Consider the following 25840-nt stretch of genomic DNA (forward strand, 5'->3'; position numbering starts at 1 on the left):
GTTCAATGTACCTTTTTTATCCTTGAGTTACTGGCCATTTCCGGCGGGGTTGATGCGGCTAGGTCGACACTTCCTCTGTGCCGCACTGTCTCCTGGGATCCTTTTTTCTTGTTCCCAGGAGTCTGTGCGGCGGCCTGGCGCAAGTTATCTCGTTATTTAGAACCCTGAAGAACATTACTGCGCATGCGCAAGATCTACGATAGAACGGGCATTGTATTCTGGGAGATGCACGTCACAGAATACAGGAAGAGAATGCCTGTGGGCTTCACATGCCCACAGGCAAGATGACGGCTATCGATATTTTTTTTTTAAAAAGCGTTCTTTGCTTGACAAAAAGCAATGGGGAAAACGTCAAAAAAATGGGACATGTAAGTAACAAATGTTAACACTAATTTGTTTTTAAATGTCACAAAAAAGAAAATGTTGGAGGCAGTGGAGCCCCGCTTTAAAGTGGAACTTCAATCAAAAGAGGAAGTCCTCCCCATCTCATCCTCATCTCTGAACACTATAGTCACATAGTTAGTAAGGTTAAATAAAGGCACCCGTCCATCCAGTGTGAGTGTTGGTGCGTGTCTACAATTGTCCCTATCCCTGTACATTGCACTTCACATCGGTCCCTACACTCAAAGGAGCCTACAAGCCAAGGTCCCCATTCATATACTAGGGTCAATTTTGGACAGAAGTCAATTAACCTACCTGCATGTCTTTGGAGTGTGGGAGGAAACCGGAGTACCTGGGGGGGAAACCCACATAGGCACAGGGATAACATGCAAACTCCAGGCAGGTAGTGTCGTGGTTGGGATTTGAACCAGTGACCCTTTTTACTGCTAGGCGAGAGTGTTAACCACTACACCACTGTGCCGTCCATTTACACTTGTGGGGGTTGTGATTGGTTCACAATGTGTAGAGCCAGTCTGATCTCGGGGATTTGGTAGCACATCCTCATTGGAATTCTTAGCTGGTGCTATTAGGCCATCTTCACACGGGCGATTGCCTGCAGACACCGGATTCCAGCAGCAAGATTGTACAGATTCTTGCGGATGGAATGACAGACGTATGCAAATAGCGGCAGCCGTTCAGCCTGTTCAAAGTAACGATAGGCTAACAGAGGCTGTTCCTGTGTTGCCTCACACCATGCGGTTACCTGAGGGTAGGAAAGGATGTCTGAGCCTGGACACAGTCGCATGCATCCAGACTCGGATATCCATCCCTAACTGCTTGGTGGGCAACTATATGCGAACAGCGACAGCTGTTGTCAGCTTGTCATTACTTTGAACATGCTGAGTGGCTGCCTCAGTTTACCTACACCTATCCTTCCATCCACAAGTATCCTCCGATTCTTGCCACTGGAATCCGGTGTCTGCAGTATGACTGAAGCCTTACACTCTGGCTCCGTTCACACTGGTGCGACTTGTCATGCGACTTTAGACACAGCCCAGTGATTTCAATTAAATCTGTCCAAATCTCTGCGGCTTAAAGTTGCATCAACTTTGAAAAGGTTCCTGCACTACTTTGCTGCAGAAAGTGCAGACTTGAGTGCCAGAGAGTGTAAAGTCTCGTCAGTCGCACTCAAAAACGTACAACTTTTGGAGTCGCACTGGTGTGAATGGAACCCAAATGAGCAAAAGCACGTGGACTCTCCAAATGATTGCCTTCAGGTGATTCCTGTAAAGGATACTGCTTAATGCTGCGCCATAGAGGTATTCTATTCCATTGTTGATCACTTACAGACAAATAGAGCTTTCTTTTGGTGGTATTTGATCACCTCTGTGGTTTTTATTTTTTACGCTATAAACAAAAATAGAGCGACAATTTTGAAAAAAAAAACGCATTATTTTTTACTTTTTGTTATAATAAATATCCCCCAAAAATATATAATAAAAAAAACATTTTTTTTCCCTCAGTTTAGGCCGATACGTATTCTTCTACATATTTTTGGTAAAAAAATCGCAATAAGCGATTATTGATTGGTTTGCACAAAAGTTATAGCGTTTACAAAATAGGGATAGTTTTATGGCATTTTTATTAATTTTTTTATAATTTTTTTTACTAGTAATGGCGGTGATCAGCGTTTTTTATTTTATTTTTATTTTTTTATTGTGATTGCGACATTATGGCGGACACATCGGACATTTTTGGGACCATTGTCAGTTATACAGCGATCGCTGCTATATAAATGTAGTGATTCCTGTGTAAATGACACTGGCAGTGAAGGGGTTAACCAGTGGGTGGCAGTGTATGGGGTTAAGTGTTCCTAGGTGTGTGTTACTAACTGGGGGGGCTGGGCTTTCATTTAGAGAAAACTGATCTCTGCTCCAATCACATGGAGCAGAGATCAGCGTCGCTAGTTGCTAGGCAGAATGGAGAAATGCTGTTTCACAACGGCACTTCTCCATTCAGCCGTCCCGTGAGATGATCGCGGGTATGCCCGTGGCGATCGAGTCTGCGGGACCCGCGACCGGAATCATGGGGGTCCCGACCGGCACGCGAGCGCGCCGCCGTCGGCGCGCTTGCGATGGCAGGGCAGCATTGAAGATTGGACGTACCTGTAGGCAATATGCCTGCCCGTTCTGCCGACGTACATCGGCGTGCGCTGGTCGGGAACCGGTTAAGCTTGGTACACACTATGGTTGGTGGGGTTTTTTTTATTTTTTTATTTTTTTTTGCTTTTTGGTTGTTAAACAAAATAACTGTCAGTCCCAGTTGGAGCCACTGCACTAATGATATGATGTTGGTACAGTGCTCAGTCTCCCCCGCAGAGCTGGTGTGGTCTGATGGGGGCACCCCCAACCCCCCCCCCCCCCAGAAGCCGCTCAGCTGCTGGTTTTCCATGGCCGGCTTCTGTCGGACCGGCTGACATACACAGGGGCCAAATATCAGGCGGTTTTCTTTGAACTGGCCGATGTAGCCCGACATTCAGGTGTGTGTGCGGGGCTTTAGGTCAGCAGTCCTGTAAACTTTATGCTTCGTAATACAGCTCAAACCTTTTCACAGATTTTAAATTTTATGGGTCATTCACATATTAATATTTTTATTTAACTTTTTTTTTTTTTAATTTTTGTTTGTTTAACCTGATATTTTATTTTTAAACGTCTTTAAAGTGATAGCATGCTGAGCCGCTCTTATAATGTTTGCAGCTTTTATTGTTCTTCCTAATTTTTGCTAAAATGTAATTATTTCCAGATGGTAATTATACATTGTTACTGTCTGTGTTCTGGTTTCTGTTTCCTAATGCTTTGTCCTTCTATTTAACTGTAACATTGCATTGATTAGAAACAGGATCATGGTAGTTTAATCTACGTATGTTACTATCAATATAGCTGTTCAAAACATTTTTCCCATTCTTTTTATCACTTTTCCTATCATCCTCCTCTCTATCCTATCTTACTCTCCACCTTTTCAAACTAGGAACATTTTTTTAATTAGGTTTCGAAGACCATAACTGAGTATTTACCTGTCCATTATAAAACCCTGAACAAGCAAGTAATGCGGGACTTGCCTGTTAAATACAGATCGAGGGACTTAAAAGTGTTACTGAACCAACAGCGCAAAAATCGGTCTGTATGCATGCTTGTTCTACTCACTGTGGAACCTAAGGGATTAATTCTGAGTATTGTGTAAAAAGGCTGTTTGATCCTATCTTCTCAGATCCCCCCCCCCCTTCTTTTACTGTTCCCAATCCATTTACTGATAGCACAGAGCCCTAGGAGGTATTCTGCACACACTCAGCTTGGTGTGTGTTGTGTATTTATTATTATTATTTAATTTATTTTTATTTTTTTGGGTGGGGTGGTGGTGTGTGTCATTTGATTAGCACAGGGCCAATCAGCACTGTCCAAACAGAGGGTCAGGGGTCCTGCAGCCTCATAGTACAGTCAGAGCAGAATTAAAACTCCTCCTACGAGCTTTAACCTGACACTGATAGTCACAAGACTGCTATATACTGCTGATAAGTTATTTAGCAGTTTATATTTACTAAAACTATTGCATTTCCATTTTCTGTGTACTGTGGGAAACCAGATATAGTGAATGCAGAGTCCTTGGTTTAGTAACCCTTTAACTAGGTATATTATTTTTGACATAATGGATCTATTGCTTACAATTTTTAAAATCGTAATTCTGGTCTTGATACATATTTCCTTGTGTAGGAATCACAGTTAATCTTATGTATGTGTAATATGCATATTGAGTGTACATGTATTTTTCTGGTACCTGTTTGACTTGTTTTGTTCCCATTTGTTTTGAAAAAATATAATGGAAAAAATGTCCCAGTGTATATTGATCTGGATATTTGAGACATGGAGGCTGACTTCTGAAGAGATGTCAGGAGTGTTTAGTTCCTTTGTCATAAAAGTAGTAGTGTACCCCCCACCCATCCAGTGCTGCAGCCTCCATCCATCTCTACAATAGTGGTGATCAACTTTCTTGATATGGGGGGCTTCAAGTGTGCTCGATTGTAATCGATTTTCTGTTCGCAAACCTGCTGAACTTTTTCTGTAATAAGTTTAACTTGGAAGACGTGTATACTGCCGGTGTAGGATTTGTATATACCACTTTTTCATTTTGGTGGGTGATCTTTAAAGTGGAACTCGGGGCAGAAATTTGTAGCCATTATTTTAAGTCTCTTCCTACCTCAAGCAGCTGTCTGTGGGGACACCCAAAGAAGAGGAGGGGCTTGGAACACCGGTGGGGGACCCCAGAAGAAGAGGATCAGGCTGTTCTGTGTAAAATCCTTTTTTTTTTTTTATTTTATCACTTGAATTTATTTCAAGGGCCAGAATATATTATTTTGGCCTGTGAAATTAACTTCCAAGCGCTTGATGTCTTTAAACGCTTCTAAAAGCATTACACCCGTTTACAAGCATCAGACATTTTTTCTGCAAAAATGCTGCTGGCTTCTAAAGGACTTTAAAAAAAAAAAAAAAAAAAAGTCCTGTGTGCATAAGGCCTATACAAGGTTGAAGCTGAACTCCGGGCCCAAAATGTTTTTGTTTAAATAAACACTTTAATAGATATAAAGAATAAACATCCACTTTGTGTGCTGCTAATTTGTTTACAATACTAGTTATTACCTTCCTCACTGTGCTGTACATAGCCTGTGCAGAGAGCAGAGCTGAGGGAGGGACCCAGCAGACCCCACCCACTACAGGATGCCTGCAGCACACTCTCAGGAGGGGGCGGAGACAAGACCAGTCATCTTGCACAAGGGGAGAGAGTGTCAGTGGCTGGTCTTTTTTACAGGCAAAATTTTACACTCGATTACTGCACAGATCTGGAAAAAATACACAAAACACACCAAGATTTAAGAAAGGACACGTCTCTTGTATTTGGACAATCTGTATTTTTTTTTTCCCCTGTAAGCTTTATAGTCTCATGTTTTGTTATTTTTATAGAAAAAAAATGTTTTTTATACTTACCTGCTCTGTTGCAGTGGATTTGCACAGAGCAGCCCGGATCCTTCTCGGGTCCCTCTTCTGTGATCCTGGCCCCTTCCTCTTGAGTGCCCCCACAGCAAGCAGCTTGCTATGGGGGCACCCGAACCGAGTCACAGCTCCCTGTGTCCATTCAGACATGGAGCCCTGACCCCGCCCCACCCTTTTCTTTCCTGATTGGCTTGGGAGCCAATGACGTTTGCTGCTGTGTTTCAGCCGGTCTGGAGGCAGAATCTCGAACGGCTGAGACATTCGTGAACGTCGCTAGACATAGAGGGACCTCAGATAAGTGTTGGGAAGGCTGTTGCACACAGACTGCTTTTTATCGTAATGCATAGAATGCATTAAGATGAACTTTCTGACTTTATAACCCTTTAAGTTTAGACATTAAGAAAATCAATGGTCTATTCCAGGGGTCTCCAAACTTTCTAAGCATAGGGCCAGTTTACTGTCCTTCCGGCTTTAGGGGGGCTGGAATGTGACCAGTGGGAGTAGAAAATGTCCCAGCCTCAGTGCCCCATCATTGGTTTCAATAGGAGGAATAGTGACCAATTGTTGATATGAATGAGAATAATAGTGCCCCAGTGATGGGGTCAGTAGGGGGAATGGTGCTCCATCATTGGTGTCAGTTGGTGGAATAGTCCCCCCCCCCCCCCCCAAGGGCCAGATAAAGGCAAGCAAAGGGCCACAGTTTGGAGACTACTGGTCTACAATGTGGGCGAGTGGGTGTCCTGCCCACATTTATGCTCATTGGCAGTTACAGGCAAGGTTGGACTGCACTGGTTCCAGTCCCATCCACATTCACACCTACTGACAACTACAGATCCCATTTGTTGCATTAGTGGAATTGTAGTGCAGTGGAGCCACAAAGTGAGTGGAAGGGACCTCCATGTTTTCAGACTACACAAAGGTACATTTCCAAAAAATGAAGAAGTTGTAAAAAATAAACACCCCCCCCCCCCCAAAAAAAAAGGCAAGCTCTTCCTTCTTTTTTTTTTTTTTCCTTTGTGTACACGGGGACAGTTCTAGTCACAATGGACAAATATCTCGGAGTTCAGCTTTAACTGTCATTTACATGTTTGATTTCTCTTCTCTTCTTGGTTGAAGCTTGGAACTGGCAGACGGCAGAATGAAAGCCAGTGATGTCCCTGGTGGATTAACATTCCCTGCAGACATTGTCACCCTCTGGATTGTTAATAGTGAACTCGGCTGTGTAACCTCTGTCCTGTATACATATGTATGAATCGCATTATAATGGATGTAGCTTTGCTTTAAAGGCAGAGGCTATTGAATAAATGAGGCCCCGAGGAATGGCAGCAGCCACTGTTTTATCTTCCTTGGCTTATATTCATGATTGTTAGTGTCATATCTTTTGCTTGTCATTCCCGTGGAACAGGTGACGGTGTGCATTGTACTCCGGGCGCACAGCTGTAATGGTAGAAATAAATATTTCAGTAGCGCTGGATCATTTTGTAGGTTCAGCTGTGTGCTGTTTACAGAGCGGCTTCTGATATTTTCTGTAAGTAGTATAAACAGCGTCGTCCAACGTGCGGACCGTGGGCCAAGACCCGGCCGGCTGCCTCCTGTTGTTTTCTGGCACCTTTTCCTGGCCTTTCAGTCGTCCAGCTCTGCCAGTATTCTGCTCTTCCAAGAGCATCGGCCTGTGGCTTGTGCTGGGGGTGACGTTACCTCTGAGGGTTTGTGCGCTTTGCTTCTTTCTGACCGGACTTTCCCAGACATAAATTGGCTCCGTCATGTGCCCAGTGATATCGCATTTGGAGCCAAAGAATGTTTAGGAATACTGGAAAGCAAATTGGATTACTGCTCTGAGGCAGCAGTAATATCCCCAGCCATGACACCAATGAAGAGAGAAACAGGACGGTCTGTTCCCACAGTAGATCCCCAGTAAAAGCAGCACACAGCACACACACATACACTTGTTGGGCACATATTTAATCCCTTGATTGCTCTAGATGTTAACCCCTTTCTGATCAGTGTCATTAGTACAGTGACCATGTCATAGTGGCACTGATCACTGTATTAATATCACTGGTTGTGCCTGTGGCAGTTAGTGTCAGATTGCTCACCGTCACTTATCACTCCATCATCCATTGCATATATATTAAAAATTCCAGTATATATCCCATGGTTTTTTTTTTTTTTTTTTTTTTTTAATTTTTTTTTTTTATTGTAGATGCTATAAAATGCACACAAACTAGAGATGCACTGCTGAAAATGATGTTATTGGCACCTGGCTGATAAGAGAAAAAGGTGCCAATTAAGGGCACCGAAAACGCACATGATTTTGCAGAAATTTTGTGCCGATTTGTGATTGTGCTGTGATGTTCACAAGGCTTATGGTGTGTTTTTTTTTTTTGTTTTTTTTTAGGTCATGCAACTCAAAAGCTGCATCAAAAACATAAAAAGGGTGTGTTATTAATGTGTTCTTGCTGCGGTTTCAATGCATTTCAACAGGGAGGTGCGTGGTGGTTTGTTTTGTTCTTTTAACAACTCATTCTGTTTAAAAAAAGAAATGAAAGGCAAAACATTTGTGTATAGATATGAAAAAGGGTATTTATAATTTTGCATTATATGCTGGGGAGGAGAACAGCAGCACACTGATCTTCCCAGTGAATGGCTGTGGAGCATGGGCGTAGTAAAGCGTTTTTTTTTAGTTTATTAAAGCCACTTTCACACTGAGGCACTTTACAAGCATTTTAGCGCACATAATCGCGCCTGCAAGGCGTCTCTCCTGTCACTCCAGTGTGAAAGCCCAAGCGCTTTCACACTGGTGCGCTTGCGGGTTGTTAAGTCCTGCAAGCAGCATCTTAAGGGTCAGTACTGCTACCAAACACAACAGGGGTTTTGCCCCTCGCCCGGCTGCCTGTGTAAACAAGTCCTTAGTGCTCCTGTCAGTGGGCATTGTTTTCCTGCATTTGACATGCATATGGAATGCTCCTCAGTGCAGCTCAGCACCATTCTATTGGCTTTCATTCTGTTAATCTGAACAGTACAAATGGCAGGTCACAGGCTGCACTAGACCTGATTTGTGTTTATTTGGACAGCGCTGTTAAACCCAAAACCAAACATGTAATATATTGCAGTTTACCAGTCATTACATGTGGTGGCTGCATTCGCTCTCTTAGGCCTTTTCCTCTCTGTTTTCACCTGGTGATCTGGCCAGTAACAAACCTCTAGTATTAGAGTGCCCCCACTCTGAATGAAGGGGCACAGGGGGCACCATTGGGCAGCAGCATTGTCTGGGGGGCGGGGAGTGTTGGATGTACTAGCAGGTTTAGATACACTAACAAATTGTAGCCAAACTCAGTTTATACGCAGCAAACTGTTTGTTTTTCTTTTGGGCTAAAGATTTTACATAAAAGCTGATTATTGTAAGCACCCTGTCAGTGGTAAATGATTTGTCCTCACCTCTGTAAATAATGCATATGCTGGAGAGCTTGTTCATTTGAAAAATAACAATTACTGACTGGATGACCAGATCAAAATAGAATAAAGCATAAACAAGAAAACATGTTATCCTATGTGTCCATCCACGCATGTAAAAACACTAAAGATAAAAGATTAAAAACATTGAAAAACACGAAAAAACTTGGCTATTTGGCATTTATCAGCCTTTTTTGAGACGTAAGTTTTTGTGGGGAGTTTGTTTTTCTGAAAAATGCTACTGCAAAAACGCTGCAAAATTCATTCTACAGCTATCGCTACTGGCGTTTTTATAACGTCCAACGTGCATGAGGCCTAAGAATTGGTTAGTTGCAGTATAATACATGTTTGCTTTTGGGTTTAATGTACAACTAAAGGCAAAACTTTTTGTTTTAGTTTTGGATAGAGTGGAGAGGGATTAGAACCCCAGTCAGTGTGTGTTTTTTTTTTTTTTTTTTTTTTTTTATTGCTGTCTGTGCCCCCATTAAGGGGGATTTACCCTCTTTTTGTCCTGTTTACCATTATCATTAAAAGTGATTATACCCCAGAAATGTAATGGAATCCTTTTTTAATTTGCAGGGATTTCCTTTCACTTCCTGTTTGGCTATGAGACAGGAAGTAAAGAGAAATCTCCCCAATGGGACAGATGGCAAAAAAATTATCTGACGGGTTATAATTGTTCTTAATGCCCCGTACACACGAGTGGATTTTCTGTCGGAAAATCTTGGATGGTTTTTCCGACGGAATTCCGCTCAAGTTTGGCTTGCATACACACGGTCACACAACAGTTCTCTGAACTTTCGACCATCGAGAAGGCTGTGACGTACAACTCTACGACGAGCCAAGAAAATGAAGTTCACTGCTTCTGATCATGCGTCTAATTGTTTCCAAGCATGTGTAGGAATTTTGCACGTTGGAATTTCCGATGGGAACTTTTTCCGACCGAAAAATAGAGAACCCGCTCTCAATCTTTTGGCTGGAATTCCGCCACCAAAAATCAGATGGAGCATACACATGGAATTTGGAATTTCTGACCAAAAGCTCTCATCCAACTTTTTCTGGCAGAATTTCTGATCATGTGTATGTGGGGGGGGGGGGGGGGGGTGGATGGTTTTGCCTATAGTTCTACTTTAACCACTTCCCGGCTGCCATATAGCAATATGACATTGGGAAAGGAGATCTGTTATCCTGACCGGGCGTCGTATGACATGACCAGGATAACAAGCCGCCGCGCCGCTTTCGCTATTGTGGTGTGTCAGTCTGACCACTCCAATCTAGGTAAAGAGTCTGACAGACTCTTTACTACGTGATAAGCTGTCCAATCACAGCTGATCATGATGTAAACGGGAAGAGCTGTGTATCGGTTTTTGATCACTCGTGGCTGCTGCTCTCCTGACAGGGGGGTCTACCCTGATTATCAGAGCAGCCCACCCAGGACCACCAGGGATGCCAATCAGTGCCCATCAGCAATACCTGCCAGTGCCTCCATAGCAGTGATGTCCATCAGTGCCACCCATAAGTACTCATCTGTGTGCCTTATCAGTGCAGCCTCATCACTGAAGGAGAAAGCGTACTTATTTACAAAATGTTATAACAGAAACCAAGAAAAACGTATTTATTTCAAAATTTTCGTTTATTTTAAATTTTTTTTGTTTAGCAAAAAATAAAAACTGCAGAGGTGAACAAATACCGCCAAACGAAAGCTCTATTTGTGGGAACAAGGTGATATACATTTTTTGTTTGGGTTCAGTGTAGCATGACTGCGCAATTGTCATTTAAACAGCGACAACGCTGAAAGCTGAACGTTGGCCTGGGCAGGAAGGGGGTAAAGTGTCTGGTATTGAACTGGTTAAGGAGCATTCAAACTGCAGGCAGCAAAAGTCAAATTCCATACTTTACCATTTAAATGCATGCAGCTGAATTTAAATTGAAACGCTGAATTTGACTAGAACACCCCAACACCACGAACCCGAGGTTCTGTTCACATTGGTGTGCAGTTACCTGTATGTATTGTAGGTATGATGGTGACTGTACTCATGGAAGGATGTACAGTGCTGGTTGGGCGATTTGTAAGACTGAAAATTGACATCGCTGTGCTGCCAATGATTGTCCGCTGTGCCTGTTGTATCTTTTTTTTTTTTCTTAAGGGATCGCCACTGGTTGGCGCTGGGATGTGCCATCATGGCATGCTGGGTTTTTTGTTCTATTTTTTTGTTAGAACTTTATTGAAATGTAGTCAATGACATTTTATTTGGTCCTGTTCACAGCAGTGTCATTGAGATGTAGTTCATTTTCCAGTATTTGTAAGTGAAACTGTATTCTTCCCAGAGTGCTGTACTGTTTGATTTTGGGGGGGGGGGGGGGGGGTAGAGAAATCTCAGTGGTGTCAGGCCATGGCTGCTGATGCTGCACATAATAGGAATGGCGTTTTTGTTCAGCTAATTTTCCATTGTTAAAGTGGCTGTAAACTCTTAAACCCCATACACACTATCAGTTTTTCTTCTGAGTTTTTCCTTCAGATTTACCAAAACCATATAATGTGAGGTCAAACCTTAGGAGTTTCAATGTGTATGCAATCAGGCAGGCCCTTCTACTACATGGTTTCGGTAAATCTGAAGTAAAAACTCAGCAGAAAAACTGACAGTGTGTATGGGGCTTTACCCATACTCAGTGACGTGACTGATCCACGGAGATTTCTGCAGTCTTCTCTTCTGTATATTGGTTCAAAGTCTTGAATTTATAAAGCTTGTCTGAGATGTCAGAATAAAAGGCTGAGAGCTGAAGTTGTGTTCTGCAGAGCTCAATCAGGAGAGCTGATTGGAGGAAAAGGACACACCCCTCCAGGCCGGGTTCACATATATGTGAATAGGATGCGGTTTTCACTGCATCCAATTAGCATGAGTGTGACCGGCTCTCAATGGAGCCGATTTACACATGGCTGCTGCGGTTTCCAAAAGGGTCCTGTGCGCTTTTGGGTCGGGTTCAGATTTTAATTTGGGCATAAATTCAGACCTGAACCGGTGAAGACCGGACCCCGGACTGAAAACCGCCGCAGCACATATTTGAACCCAGCCTCACACCGCAACAGATCTAAGGTTTTCAATCTGCTGGAGGTCCCTCCCCCGTCACCATTTTTCTTTTGTCAGGAAAAATTGTTAGCAGGGACTCGTGCAGATAACAGCGCAACGAAGCAGCAGACAGAAGTGACACTTATTGCTCTGGATAGAGACAAGTACACACTATAGAGGGATATGCTTTTTTCATATTCCATGTCTGAGGTTTACAACCACTTTAAGGCTGAATTTGTCAGTTTGGATGATACTTGCCGGGCAGCCCATAGGTTGAAATTTGTCTGATTGTGCATCATGTTTGTACCACATAAAATAAAAACAATATTGCGCTAGGAAAAGGAAAAAGCTGCAACTAAAATGCCATCAAATATCAATATGGAATCAAGATGAAAAAAACATCATGTTTGTAACCTCATTGGTGCGCTTGCAGCAACATCGTTAAAAGTGTTACTAAACCCACAACAGTGAAGTCAATCTGTATATGCAGTAAATCATGCTTGTTATACTCACTGTGGAACCTAAGAGGTTAATCCTCCGCATTGTGTCTGTTTGATCCTGTCTTCTCTGATCCTCTCATTCTTCCACAGTCCCCAATATATCTCCTGATAGAACAGAGCCTTTGGGGGCACGCTGCACATGCTCACATGCTTGGGAGAGTGCATGTGATCATCACAGGGCAAATCCACACTGCCCAGACGGAGGGTCAGGGGTTGTGCAGCCTCATAGGACAGTCAGAGGAGAATGAAAACTCCTCCTACAAGCTTTAGGCCCCTTTCACACTTCTGTGACTTGGGACTGCAAAGTCGCATGACAAGCCGTTCCCCAAGATTTCCAATGTTAACCATTCATATGCGTCACTTCAAGTTGTGCCGACTTCAAATCAGTCCCAAAGTAGTCCCTGTACTACTTGGTCCGACTTTCATGCGAGTTGAGGTCCATAGACCTCAAGTTTACACAGGAATTCCCTGAAATCGCACCAAAATCGTGTCAAAATCGCAGCCCCAAAATCGTGCCAAACTTGCAATAAAGTCACGTGACTTTTTAAGTCGCAGCAGTGTGAAAGGGGCCTTAACCAGACACCGATACAAGTCACAAGACTGCTATTTACTGTTGATGAGAAAAGATATGTAGCAGTTTATATTTACTAAAGACGCATTTCCATATTCTGTGTACTGTGGGGGACCAGAAATAGTGATTGCAGGGTCCTGGGTTTATTAACCCTTTAAGTATTGTCCATGAGATTTTTCTTATTTGCATTAAGGGCTGGTGTACACCTTTTTTTGCAGTTAGCTTTTGACATTTTATTTTATTTTTTTATTTTTTTTATGTGTTGTGCATTTTTTCTGCTTTTTTTTATTTTTATTTTTTTTATTTAAGAGTGGATGTTTTTGTTTAAAAAAAAATGCAAACCACATCAGAAACAAATCAAAGATGCAGTGCATGTCTTTCTGCAGCATGTCTATTGAACCAGAAGCACACCATGCGTTTAAAAAAAAAAAGTCCCTTTCCAAAAACACAGCAGCTGAAAAAACGCTATGATGTGAACGTGTCCCATAGGAGACCATGTAACATTTTTTTTTTTTTTGCAAAATGCATTAAACACATAGGTGTGACCCAGGCCTAACGGTTACATTTTTGGGACAACTTTTCGGGGGTCAACCTTGTTCTTTAAAAGAGCACTGCTTGGACCTCAAAGCGGTTTGACCCCCCAAAAGCTTGTCCTGAAAATGTAGCTGACCAGTTCAGGAATTGGCCTAAATCGGAGCTGCCTGTGCATGGTAGAAGGCTCTGTGGCCCCGCTGTAATGTGCTGCATCCTCATTTTAGGCGCTTGTGCATGCGGAACCTTTTTGTGTGTCCAGCACCCTATGAGCTCAGGAATTCCTTCTCAGTATTGTTTTATCAGGAGAGCTCCTGTGTGAATGAAAGAAATGAGAGCTGGCTGCTGGTGGAAGGGTTAAGGGATCCCTCTGTGGCGGCTCTCGGCAGACATCCCTCCCCCATTCACATTACCTGACAGAGATTATGGGTTGCCTTCTGGCAGCCAGACAACTGCTTTGTTGTGCTGGGTGCCTGGCCCGAGTTGTATGAAGGCAGAGGAATGACAGGGAGGTGCGATAGTCTGGCTGCTCCTCCTCTCCTCCGCACAGCAGTCCTGTGTGTGTCCTTTCTTGTGTGGGAAGATTTGGATACAGCTGCCGGTGATCCTGCCTCTGGAGCACACATCCACGCTGGCGATGGAGCTCTCTGCTTTATATTGCATGCAGTAAAAAAATATCTGAGCGATTATTTCTGGTGATCCGCCAGCTGGAATATTGAGTGGAATGTGAAAGGAGCTGCAGGACTGTGCAGGATAAGTGGGAGCTCTGCTGACACAAGGTGAAGGAAGGATGTGACCTGCAATGGTGGATGAGACCGCTCTATTAAAAAACCTCTTAGAGTGTGTGTGTGTGTGTGTGTGTGAGAGAGAGAGATCCAGAGATATTCATTGCAATGTTCTCTGTGCTAACCTCTTTATACTAACTTTGTGTGTTTGTCTCGCAGCTTGTTATGGCATCGTGCAAGTGCCAACCGGACCGTGGTTTTGTCGAAAATGTGAATCTCAGGAAAGAGCAGCCAGAGTGGTGAGTTTTACGATAGGCTTCGTTGTGGTCCGCCATTTGTATGACGAAATGATATGCGCGATTGGTTTGGTTTGGATGCGTTTTGAGATGCTTTTTTTTTTTTTTTGATGGAGTTTAAATGGGAAAGTACACACTAATATACTAAAACCTTGCATGCCGTATTCTCTCAGCACAGTCCGTCCGGTGTGAACGAGGACTATTCACTCAGTCCAGGAAATTGCACTCTGGTGTGAATGAGCAACAATTATTCCTTGTATTTGGGTAGCACCTACATAAAAGGCTGAACTTTGTACAACCCTTTCTCATTTATGCATGCCTCAGAGGAGCTTACAGTCTAATGTTCATATCTTTGTAGTAATAGGCGCACACAGATATTAGAAGAGAGCAAGTAGTAGTTTTGCAGTTGTCAGAAACTAGAATACACGGGGAACCAGATACTCAGAGCATACAGAACCCATGTGGAAGGAACCCTGGTGGTACTCGTTTATTATAGGTACTTGTATAGCTCTGTCAATTTATGCATCGATATATACACATTCACATCAGCCCCTGCCCTCAAGAGGCTTACAATGTAAGATCCATAGTTAGTTAGGTTGAATAAAGACACCAGTCCATCCAGTTCAACCTGAGTGAGTGTCTACAATTGTCCCTATCCCTGTACATTGCACACTCACATTGGTCCCTACCCTCAAGGAGCCCACAATCCAAGGTCCCCATTTATATACTAGGGCCAATTTTGGACAGAAGCCAATTAACCTACCTGCATGTCTTTGGCGTGTGGGAGGAAACCGGAGTACCCGGAGGAAACCCACGCAGGCACAGGGAGAACATGCAAACTCCAGGCAGGTAGTGTCGTGGTTTGAACCACTGTGCTGTCCCTAACTCGCATTCATACATGCACATATTGGGTCCAATTTTGACAGGATCCAATTAACCTATCAGCATGCCATTGGGCTGTGGGAGGAAACTGGAGTACCCAGAGGAAACCCATGCAGGCACAGGGAGAACGTGCAAACTCCAGGCAGGTAGTTTGAATTTGAACCGGCGACTCTAGTGCTGCTAGGGGGAAGTGCTAACCACTTCGCCATTGTCCTGGCCAACTTGAACCTAGAGCCTCATTGCTGTAAAGGCAACTACTACACTACAGGCAGTCCTTGCGTTACGGACCCCCGAGTTACGAACTACTCCTACTTACGAAAAGCCCTTAATACCAGCCGCTGGTCCTGGATACATCCAAGCACCTATTTTGCAGCATCGGACACATCCCACACTGCAGTACTACATGGCCAGAAAAGTCCTAGATAACGTAACTGTGTGTCCAGAAGGACCGGAACATCCCATATCTCTGCACAGGCTGAAGTTAAAAATACACTGTTCCGACTTACACACAAATTCCACTTAACAAACCTACAGCCCTATTGTGTTCGTAACTTGGGGACTGCCTGTATATATTTAGTTGTCTGTTCTGTAAAACTTTAAAGGAGAAGTCCAGCCAAAGCTTGTTTGGCTGTTGTGCTTCTTCTATGGATCACAGGAGTGCAGTTCATTTTGCACTCCTGTGACCTGTTATCAGCAGAGAGCGGACTGAAGTCTGCTCTCTGCTGATGTCGCTGATATCAGTCCAGGCACCGCGTCATCCCAACCGTGGAGTCTGAATCCGCCAGGTGCCTGGACTGACACTGCTCAGCCTCCCAGTGATCCGCTGAGAGCCTGAGACGGCCGTCCCCTCCACAGCCCATCACTCCAATGACTGAGGAGAGAGAAGAGCAGAGAACTGTGACTGACAGTTTTCAGAGCTCTGAAAACCAAGCTGGCGTGCGATTCCCTCAGCTCTCAGTGTAGAGGTGCCCACCTAGGTAAGTATGAATTTGGGGGGGGGATCCTCTTTAAAGACCCAAGAAGGGACAGGCCAGAACGAGTGTCACGCTAGCATGTAATGGGGGGTGGGGGGACGTCAACACGTGAGCGAAAAAAAACCCTCTTTAACTAGCACCAAAAAAATCCCTCATGTGAATCGCCGATGTTCTTACACTAGGTAGTAGTGATGTCATAATCTGTCATCTAGCACGACACTGGAGGCGTGGCGTCTCTGCACGGCGAGATGTCCGCCCGAGCCCCCCAATTACCAGAGAGGGGGAGAAATTACCAGAGAGGGGGAGGACCCACGGTGTGCATCGCAGTTTCCGGGACAGAAAAGGTCACAGCACAACCCACGTGACCATCCAACCCACATAGAGACACAACATTGCCGAGATTATGAATGTGATTTATTGTAAGGAACCATGTAAGTTGTTGTATAAAACCACGGAAGGGAGACTGGGAATTCCCGCTAATGAGTATCCTAGATCCAGACCTCATAAAAAACAAGTATTAAGAAAAACTCTGTATGCAACAGAATATGCTGTCCATAGTTTGCATGCTTCATCCCTGGATTTATATGAAAAAGCAAAGGTTTGGGACTTTAAATGAGGGTGTCTGTCCAATGCCTCCATCCCTAATATGCAAAGAAAAAACTATTTGAGTTGGGATTTGAGACTTTAAATGAAGCATGCAACATGAAGGCAAGTAGGCAGTGTGTGTCTGTAAAGTATTTATTCCATATAACAATACAGATAGAGTACATACACAATGCAAGTAGAATTGCAAATAAGTACTAAAAATTCATATATATATACAGTTGTGCTCATAAGTTTACATACCCTGGCAGAATTTGATTTGCCCCCTTTAACATCAATGACAGCTTGAAGTCTTTTGTGGTATTTGTGGATGAGGCTCTTTATCTTCTCAGATGATAAAGCTGCCCATTCCTCTTGGCAAAAAGCCTCCAGTTCCTGTAAATTCTTGGGCTGTCTTGTATGAACTGCATGTTTGAGATCTTCCCAGAGTGGCTCAATGATATTGAGGTCAGGAGACAGAGATGGCTACTACAGAATCTTCACTTTATTCTGCTGTAGCCAATGACGGATTGACTTGGCCTTGTGTTTTGGAATATTGTCAGGTTGGCATGTCCAAGTACATCCCATGCACAGCTTTTTGGCTGATGAATGCAAATGTTCCTCCAGTTTTTTTTTTGTTTTTTTTTAACATACTGCATTCATCTTACCATCATTTTTGACCAAATTGCCTGTGCCTTTTGTAGCTCACACATCCCCAAAACATCAGTGATCCACCTCTGAACCTTTTTTCATCATAGGCCTTATTGACTCCTCTCCAAATGTAGTGTTTATGGTTGTGGCCAAAAAGCTCAGTTTTGGTCTCATCATTCCAATTGACTTTGTGCCAGAAGGTCTGAGGTTTGTGCTGTCTGGCGTATTGTAAGCAGGATACTTTGTGGCATTTGCGTAGTAATGGCTTTCTTCTGGCGACTCGACCATGCAGCCCATCTTTCTTTGTGTGCCTCCTTATTATGCATCTTGAAGCAGCCACACCACATGTATTTCACCTGAAGTTATCTGTGGGTTTTTCTTTGCATCTCAAACAATTTTCCTGGCAGTTGTGGCTGAAATTTTAGTTTGTCTACCTGACCGTGGTTTTGTTTCAACAGAACCCCTCATTTTGCAGTTCTTGATTAGAGTTTGAACACTGCTGATTGGCATTCTCAATTCCTTGGATATCTTTTTATATCACTTTCCTGTTTTACACAGTTCAACTACCTTTTCCCGCAGATCCTTTGACAATTCTTTTGCTTTCCTTGTGACTCAGAATCCAGAAACATCAGTGCAGCACTGGATGAAAGATGCAAGGGTCTGTCAGGAGTCCAGAAACTCATTGACCCTTTATACATACACACTAATTACAAGCAAATAGATCACAGGTGAGGATGGTTACCCTTTAATAGCCATTCAAATGCCTTTGTGTCAACTTGTGTGCATGTTATCAGGCCAAAATCACCAGGGTATATAAACTTTTGATCGGGGTCATTTGGGTAGTTTCTGTTGTCATTCTGATTTAAAAAGAGTAAACACAGTTGATGATAAATGGCTTCAGCCAAACACTAACCATGAGTGAAATAAATGTTTTTGTTATCATTCATATTCCCAGAAAAATGGCCAAGAAATCATAAATTCTGCCAGGGTATGTAAACTTATGAGCACAACTGTACACAGAGTAACATGGTGTGGAGGTACAGATTGTAACATGCCCAATGCTAGAATCAGTGTTCACATGATGTATAGAACATAACATGATTGGTACAATTATAAAATTGTCAGACGTGATTGGTAGATAAGTGAATACATTTTTCATGTTGGTAATTCAGCTGTGGAATCAACAAATATTGACGTGTTTCATGGGTATGTCTACTTATCAGGAGCAGATGCGACAGAGATAGCTATAAAATATATAGTATAATAAACAATCTGACTAAAGCGGAGAAGTATAGGGAAAAGAGAGATGGGAGAGTAAATAATTATCCCCCATACTTACAAGGGTTTGGAGATGTGGTATGTGGTGGTGAGCACAGGATGAACTGGGAACATTGTCTGTAATGGGAGCTGAGGTGGCAATATACCAGGGTGCAACCTCGGACGGTGTTGAAAGATGAATGGAACAGGGAATATAATCCCCATGTGGCAGACAGTGATGGTGTATAACTCATCAGCAGGAACATCTAGGAACAAGTAATAAATATGTGTATAAATATAACAATAATAAATTATGTTCTCTACATCATGTGAACACTGATGCTTTCAATATGTACCTCTACGCCGTGTGTGTGTGTGTGTGTAAAAAAAATCTAAAAGAAAAAAAAATTATATATAATTGCGCGCACACATCATATAATATAATATATATGGATTTTTAGTACTTGGTTACAATTCTACTTGCATTGTGTATGTATTCTAGCTGTATTGTTACATGGAATAAATACTTTACAGACACACAGTGCCTACTTGCGTGCATGCTTAATTTAAAGTCCCAAATCCCCTCGTCTTATTGGATACTCTCATACAGGCTGGTGGTATAAGAAGACTGCAGGTTGACAGAGATGGTATGAACACCTCCCTGGGAAGAAGTGATGGAGGGATCATTTAGCTCATCATCAAGGATTAAAAATATTGTAAAAAAAAAAGCAAACAAAAAAAACAACAAAACATATTCTTCTTTCCACACGGCGTAATGTTTCCTTGCATCTTCACTAAGGGCGTCTGGTCATCTGGCGGCTTCCTATTTTACTAAACGTACGCACACCCGGTCTTCTAGCTGGGGAATTCTATTGTTTTCCGATACTGTGTCAATAAAGACATAAAGCATTACTAGACCTTCTGAATACAGACCTGATCATGGATGTGGAAATACGGGTCAATTTAGAAAACTGCAATCACAGGTCAATTGGCTTCAGTATAAATCACAAAAATAGGGAACATTAGGGAAATACAGAGACACTGAATTTCATAAGAGCCAACTTCCCTAAACTACATACCCTGCTAGAAGGCATAAATTGGGATAAAAGCTTAGAAACAGAACACAGAGAAGAGATGTGTTCGCTATAAGGACACCAGTGCATCCCACTGGGTAATACATTTAAAAGAGCGAACAAACGTCCTGGATGGCTTAACTCCAGTGTATAAATGCAAAAGAGAAGGCCTTCAAAAAATGCAAGGTTGAGAGATCATCATCAGCATTCAGACTTTATAAAGAATGCAACAAGAAATGTAAGGGTACAATTGGATAGAACACGAGACACATAGCGGAGGAGAGCAAAAAAAAAAAACCCCAAGAAATTCTTTAAGTATGTAAACGGTAAAAAAGGACAGACCATATTGGCCCCATAAAGAGTGAGGAAGGACATCTGGTTATAAAGGATGGTGAGATGGCGAAGGTATTGAATTTTTTTTCTTCTTCTCCGTCTTCATGAGGGAATTGGGGTGGGGGGGGCTTCAGTAACCAAAACTGCAGCGTTCATCCTCGTGAAACATATAACGGGAAGCGCCCTCATGGCTAACAGAGGACAGAATTAGACTTGGGAAACTTAAAGGGGAGTGCCAGCCGGGAAAAAAAATATTAAAAGTCAGCAGCTACAAACACTGTGTAGCTGCTGACTTTTAATAAGCACACTTGCCTGTCCTGGGTGCCCGCGATGTCAGCCGCCCGAGGCCGACCAACCCTTGGGCCCCAGCGTCGCCATTCCAACTAAGGGAAATAGGCAGTGGAGTCTTGTGGCTTCACTACCCATTTCCTATTGCACATGCGCGAGTCACGCATTGCTTTGTTAATGGGGCGAGCTGTGTTCTGGGACACGCACAGTTCCCAGAACACACCGCGCCCCCATTCACTAGAAGACGACGTGAGGAGCAGAAGACCAAAGATCTCCAATTTTTTTAGGATTTTATTTAGCCAATTTTTTTTTTTTTTTTTGAGTGGCCCTTCCTAATTTTTACTGACAGTCTACTGACTGGAATGGTACCAGCGGATTGAAGAAAAGCAAATGTAGCACCAATATTTAAAAAATGGCCCAAAATGAGTTAGGAATTAGACCATTTAGCCTAACATCAATAGTATGCAAGCTCTTGGGCGGATAAGGGACTATATACAAGATTTTAGTAACGAAAACTGTATCATTAGCAGTAATCGGCATGGATTCATGAAGAATCGTTTTTGCCAAACCAATCTATTAACCTTCTATGAGGAGGTGAGTTGGCATCTAGATAAAGAAAGGCCTGTAGACGTGGTACATCTGGATTTTGCAACAGCATTTGACACAGTTCCCTATAAACGTTTACTGTACAAAGTAAGGTCTGTTGGCATGGACCATAGGGTGAGTTCATGGATTGAAACCTGGCTACAAGGGCGAGTTCAGAGGTTGGCGATAAATGGGGAATACTCGGAATGGTCAGGGGTGGGTAGTGGGGTCCCCCAGGGTTCTGTGCTGGGACCAATCCCATTTAATTTATTCATAAACGACCTGGAGGATGGGGTAAACAGTTCAATCTCTGTATTTGCGGAAGATACTAAGCTAAGCAGGGCAATACATTCTCCATAGGATGTGGGAACCTTGCAAGAAGATCTAAACAAATGAATGGGGTGGGTAACTAGATGGCAAATGAGGTTAAGGCCAGGTTCACACCGGAGCGATGCGGGAACGCCGCGAATCCGCGGCGTTTTCCCGCATCGCATGCCTCCCGCCGGCAGTTCACACTGCCTTATGCAGACTGCTGGGAGTGCCAGTGAAACGTTAATGACACCCCCAGATCAGTCCGCATATCGCAGTGCGATCTGCAAACTCGGACAGGAATCGGATCGCATGGTGTGAACACCCATGCGATCCGATTCTGCTGCGGACCAAAAAAAGGGTCCCGTGCGAGTTTGCGGCGGGTGCGATGCGAATTCAGCCATACTATCTGTATGGCTGAACTCGCATCGCACAGAGATCGGATGTGATTTGCACTGCAGTGCGGTGCGAATCACATCCGGTTCTTGCTGCCGCAGCGGTGTGAACCCAGCCTTAATGTAGAAAAATGTAAAATAATGCATTTGGGTGGCAAAAATATGAATGCAATCTATACACTGGGGGGAGAACCTCTGGGGGAATCTAGAATGGAAAAGGACCTAGGGGTCCTAGTAGATAGTAGCAGCTTGGTATTGCTGAGCCTAACAAAGCAGACAGAATATTGGCATGCTTTAAAAAAATGGATTACCTCTAGGGATAAAACGATAATGCTCTCACTCTACAAGACTCTGGTTCGGCCACACCTGGAGTATGCTGTCCAGTTCTGGGCACCAGTCCTCAGGATGGATGTACTGGAAATGGAGCGAGTACAAAGAAGGGCAACAAAGCTGATAAAGGGTCTGGAGGATATTGGTTATAAAGAAAGGTTGTGCGCACTTATTCTCGCTTGAGAGCGGATATGATTGCCGTGTTCAAATACCATACTGGTGACCCCACAATAGGGATAAAACTTTTTTGCGGAAGGGAGTTTATTAAGACACGTGGCCACTCATTAAAATGAGAAGAAAAGATCTTTAATCTTAAACTATGTAGAGGGTTCTTTACTGTAAGAGCGGCAAGGATGTGGAATTCCCTTCCACAGGCAGTAGTTACAGCAGGCAGCATCAATAGTTTCAAAAAACTGTTTGATAAGCAGCTGAACGACTGCAACATACATGGATATACAATGTAATACTGACATATAATCACACGCATATGTAACGTGTAAATGGACAATGCTGTGCATGTTCTCCCTGCAGATTCATATTTATACTTTGATAATACCATGGCAACTGTAAATAAAGGTATTTCACAAAATTGCAATTTTTTTTTTTGTTGTCTTGTTAAAGGATGGGGTGATAATAATTTTTTTGGGCATTGTGCATAATGAGGAAAAGGGGTCACTTAAAGCCCCAATAACATTTTTTTTTTTTAATAATTATTTTTTTTTTTTTTTATACCGCTGCTCTGGAATGTGTACAGATTTTAGAATATCGGCTTCTATTCAAGGGTTTTAACACAAGTATTAAATGTATACTCTGAATTGTGAAGTGTCCATTGTGTCCTACTGGAAACGTTAGGAATTTGTTTGCAGAATTGAGGTCAGACTCCAGCTGTTCAAACAATAAAAACTAGGCAGGGTCACATATACAGTGGATATAAAAAGTCTACACACCCCTGTTAAAATGTCAGATTTCTGTGATGTAAAAAAAATGAGACAAAGATAAATCATTCCAGAATTTTTTCCACCTTTTTAATGTGACCTATAAACTGTACAACTCCAATTTAAAAACAAACTGAAATCTTTGGGGGTGGGGATAAAACTAAAAAAATAAAATGTGGTTGCATTTTTGTGAATGCCCTCTTATAACTAGGAATGTAGCTGTGTTCAGAATTAAGCAATCGCATTCAAACTCATGTTAAATAGGAGTCAGTACAACCCTGTCATCATTTAAAGTGCCTCTGATTAACCCCAAATAAAGTTCTAGTAGGTCTTTCCTGACATTTTCTTGGTAGCATCCAACAGCAAAAGCCATAATCCACTGAGAGCTTCCAAAGCATCAGAAGGATCTCCTTGTTAAAAGGCATCAATCAGGAGAAGGAAGTAAAATAATTTCCAAGGCATTAGATATACCATAGAACACAGTGAAGACAGTCATCAAGTGGAGATAATATGGCACAACAGTGACATTACCAAGAACTGGACATTCCTCCAAAACTTATGAAAAGACGAGAAGACAACTGGTCAGGGAGGCTGCCAAGATGCCTACAGCAACATTAAAGGAGCTGCAGGAATATCTGGCAAGTACTGCCTGTTTGGTACATGTGACAACAATCTCCCATATTCTTATGTCTGGGCTAAGGGGTAGAGCGGCAAGACTGAGGCCTTTTCTTACAAAGAAAAATATCCAAGACCAGCTAAATTTAGCAAAAAAACAAATCTGAAGTCTACCAAAAGCATGTGGGAAAATGTGTCTGGTCTATTGAAACCAAGGTTGAACTTTTTGGCTATAATTCCAAAGATATGTTTGGTGAGAAAACATCACTGCACATCAGCAAAAGAACACCATACCCACTGTGAAGCATGGTGGTGGCAGCATAATGCTTTGGGGCTGTTTTTCTTCAGTTGGAACAGGGGCCTTAGTCAAGGTAGAGGAAATTATGAACCGTTCCAAATACCAGTCAATATTGGCACAAAACCTTCAGGCTTCTGCTAGGAAGCTGAACATGAAGAGAAACTTCATCTTTCAGCATGACAACGGCCCCAAGCATACATCCAAATCGATAAAGGAATGGCTCCACCAGAAGATTAAAGTTTTTGGAATAGTCCAGCCAGAGCCCAGACCTGAATCCAATTTTGAAAAGCTGTGGGGTGATCTGAAGAGGGCTGTGCAGAGGAGATGTCCTCGTAATCTGACAGATTCGGAGTGTTTTTGCAAAAAGAGAGCGAATATTGCCAAGTCAAGATGTTGCATGCTGATCTCGTACCCATAAAGACTGAGTGCTGCAATAAAATCAAAAGGTGCTTTAACAAGGGTTAAAGGGTGTGCACACTTATGCAACCATATTATTTTTTTAGTTTATTTTTACTCCTCCCCAAAAGATTTCAGTTTGTTCAACTGAGTTGTACAGTTTATAGGTCACATTAACCACTTGCCGACCAGCCGCCATCATTATACTGCTTCAGGTCGGCACGATCCCGCGAACTGTCGTAGCTGTACGTCGGCTCCTTAAGCGGGATAGCAGGCACGCCCGCGGCATTGTGGGGGTGTCAATGCCCGTTCGTGCGAGAGGCAGAACAGAGACGTGTAAACACACAAATCACCGTTCTGAGAGGAGAGGCAGATCGTGAGTTCGTAATAGTTAGCAACCACAATCTGTCATCTCCTATAGTCAGTCTCCCCCCCCCCCCAAATCTTTGCGGGGCTGAAGTGGTTAAAGGTGGAAGAAACCCTTTACACATAATGGACCAATATAGATGAAGTTTCTTGTATAGTTGAGTATTTGACCACCCTGGTTGATAATATTGGCTTTGCCAAAAGATGAGTTTAAAGTGGTTGTAAACCTCAGACATGAAATATGATCAAAACATATCCTTCTATAGTGTGTACTTGTTTCAATCTGGAGCACTAAGGGGCCCTTTCACACTGGAGTGGGAGCAATGTCGGCGGTAAAACGGCACTAAAAACCGTTGTTTTTAGCGGTGGTATTTGGCCACTAGCGGGGCGGTTTTACCCACCTGCTAGCGGCCGAGAGAGGGTTAAAACCACAGCAAAGCCCGGCTGCAGCAGCGCATTGCCGGTGGTATAGCTGTGCTGCCCCATTGATTTCAATGGGCAGGAGCTGTGTACACACCGCTCCAAAGATGCTGCTGGCAGGACTTTATTTATTTTTACCATCCTGCTAGCGCACTGCTCCAGTGTGAAAATCCTCTGGGGGCTTCACACTGTAGACACAGCAGCGGCTGTTTCAGGTCTGTTTTGCAGGTGCTATTTTAGTGTAATAGCACCTGCAAAACGACCCAGTGTGAAAGGGGTCTAAGTGCCATTTTTTGTCTGCAGCTTCCTCTTCTATCAGCATGAATTACTCCTTGCACGTTTTCCTGACACCAAGAGAAAAAGGGGGACAGGGGAGGGACCTCCAGCAGAGTGAAGGTCTCAGCTTTGTCCCTGTGTGCTTTGTGAAGGGGGGGGGGGGGGGTTATCACTCCTCCCCCTCCAATCCGCTCTCGGAAGCTCTCCTCACTGAGTTCTGCAGAGTGTAATTTCAGCTCTCCGCCCCTTTTTCTGAAATCTCAGACAAGCTTAAAGATGGGTGCAGCTAGAGAGGTAGAATTTTATGT

The 25840-nt window shown here is 43.1% G+C and overlaps 1 protein-coding gene across 8 annotated transcripts in view; it reads left to right on the forward strand.

Annotated features, from left to right (window-relative positions):
- The window catches only part of MLLT10 (MLLT10 histone lysine methyltransferase DOT1L cofactor), a 307092-nt gene that overhangs the window by 10174 nt on the left and 271078 nt on the right, over window positions 1-25840 (forward strand). For 6 of the 8 annotated variants that reach the window (XM_077490944.1, XM_077490945.1, XM_077490946.1 and 3 more), the window contains exon 2: window positions 14491-14570. The exons of 1 other annotated variant lie outside the window; for it this stretch is intronic. In XM_077490944.1, the coding sequence (XP_077347070.1) occupies window positions 14491-14570 (80 nt within the window). Of the gene's footprint in view, window positions 1-14490; window positions 14571-25840 lie in introns of those variants that run through there. One more of the 8 variants, XM_077490950.1, reaches the window with a different exon arrangement.

This window comes from Lithobates pipiens, unplaced genomic scaffold (assembly GCF_037356315.1).
Source record: "Lithobates pipiens isolate NorthernLeopardFrog02 unplaced genomic scaffold, aLitPip1_a1.2 Scaffold_19, whole genome shotgun sequence".
Taxonomy (NCBI): domain Eukaryota; kingdom Metazoa; phylum Chordata; class Amphibia; order Anura; family Ranidae; genus Lithobates; species Lithobates pipiens.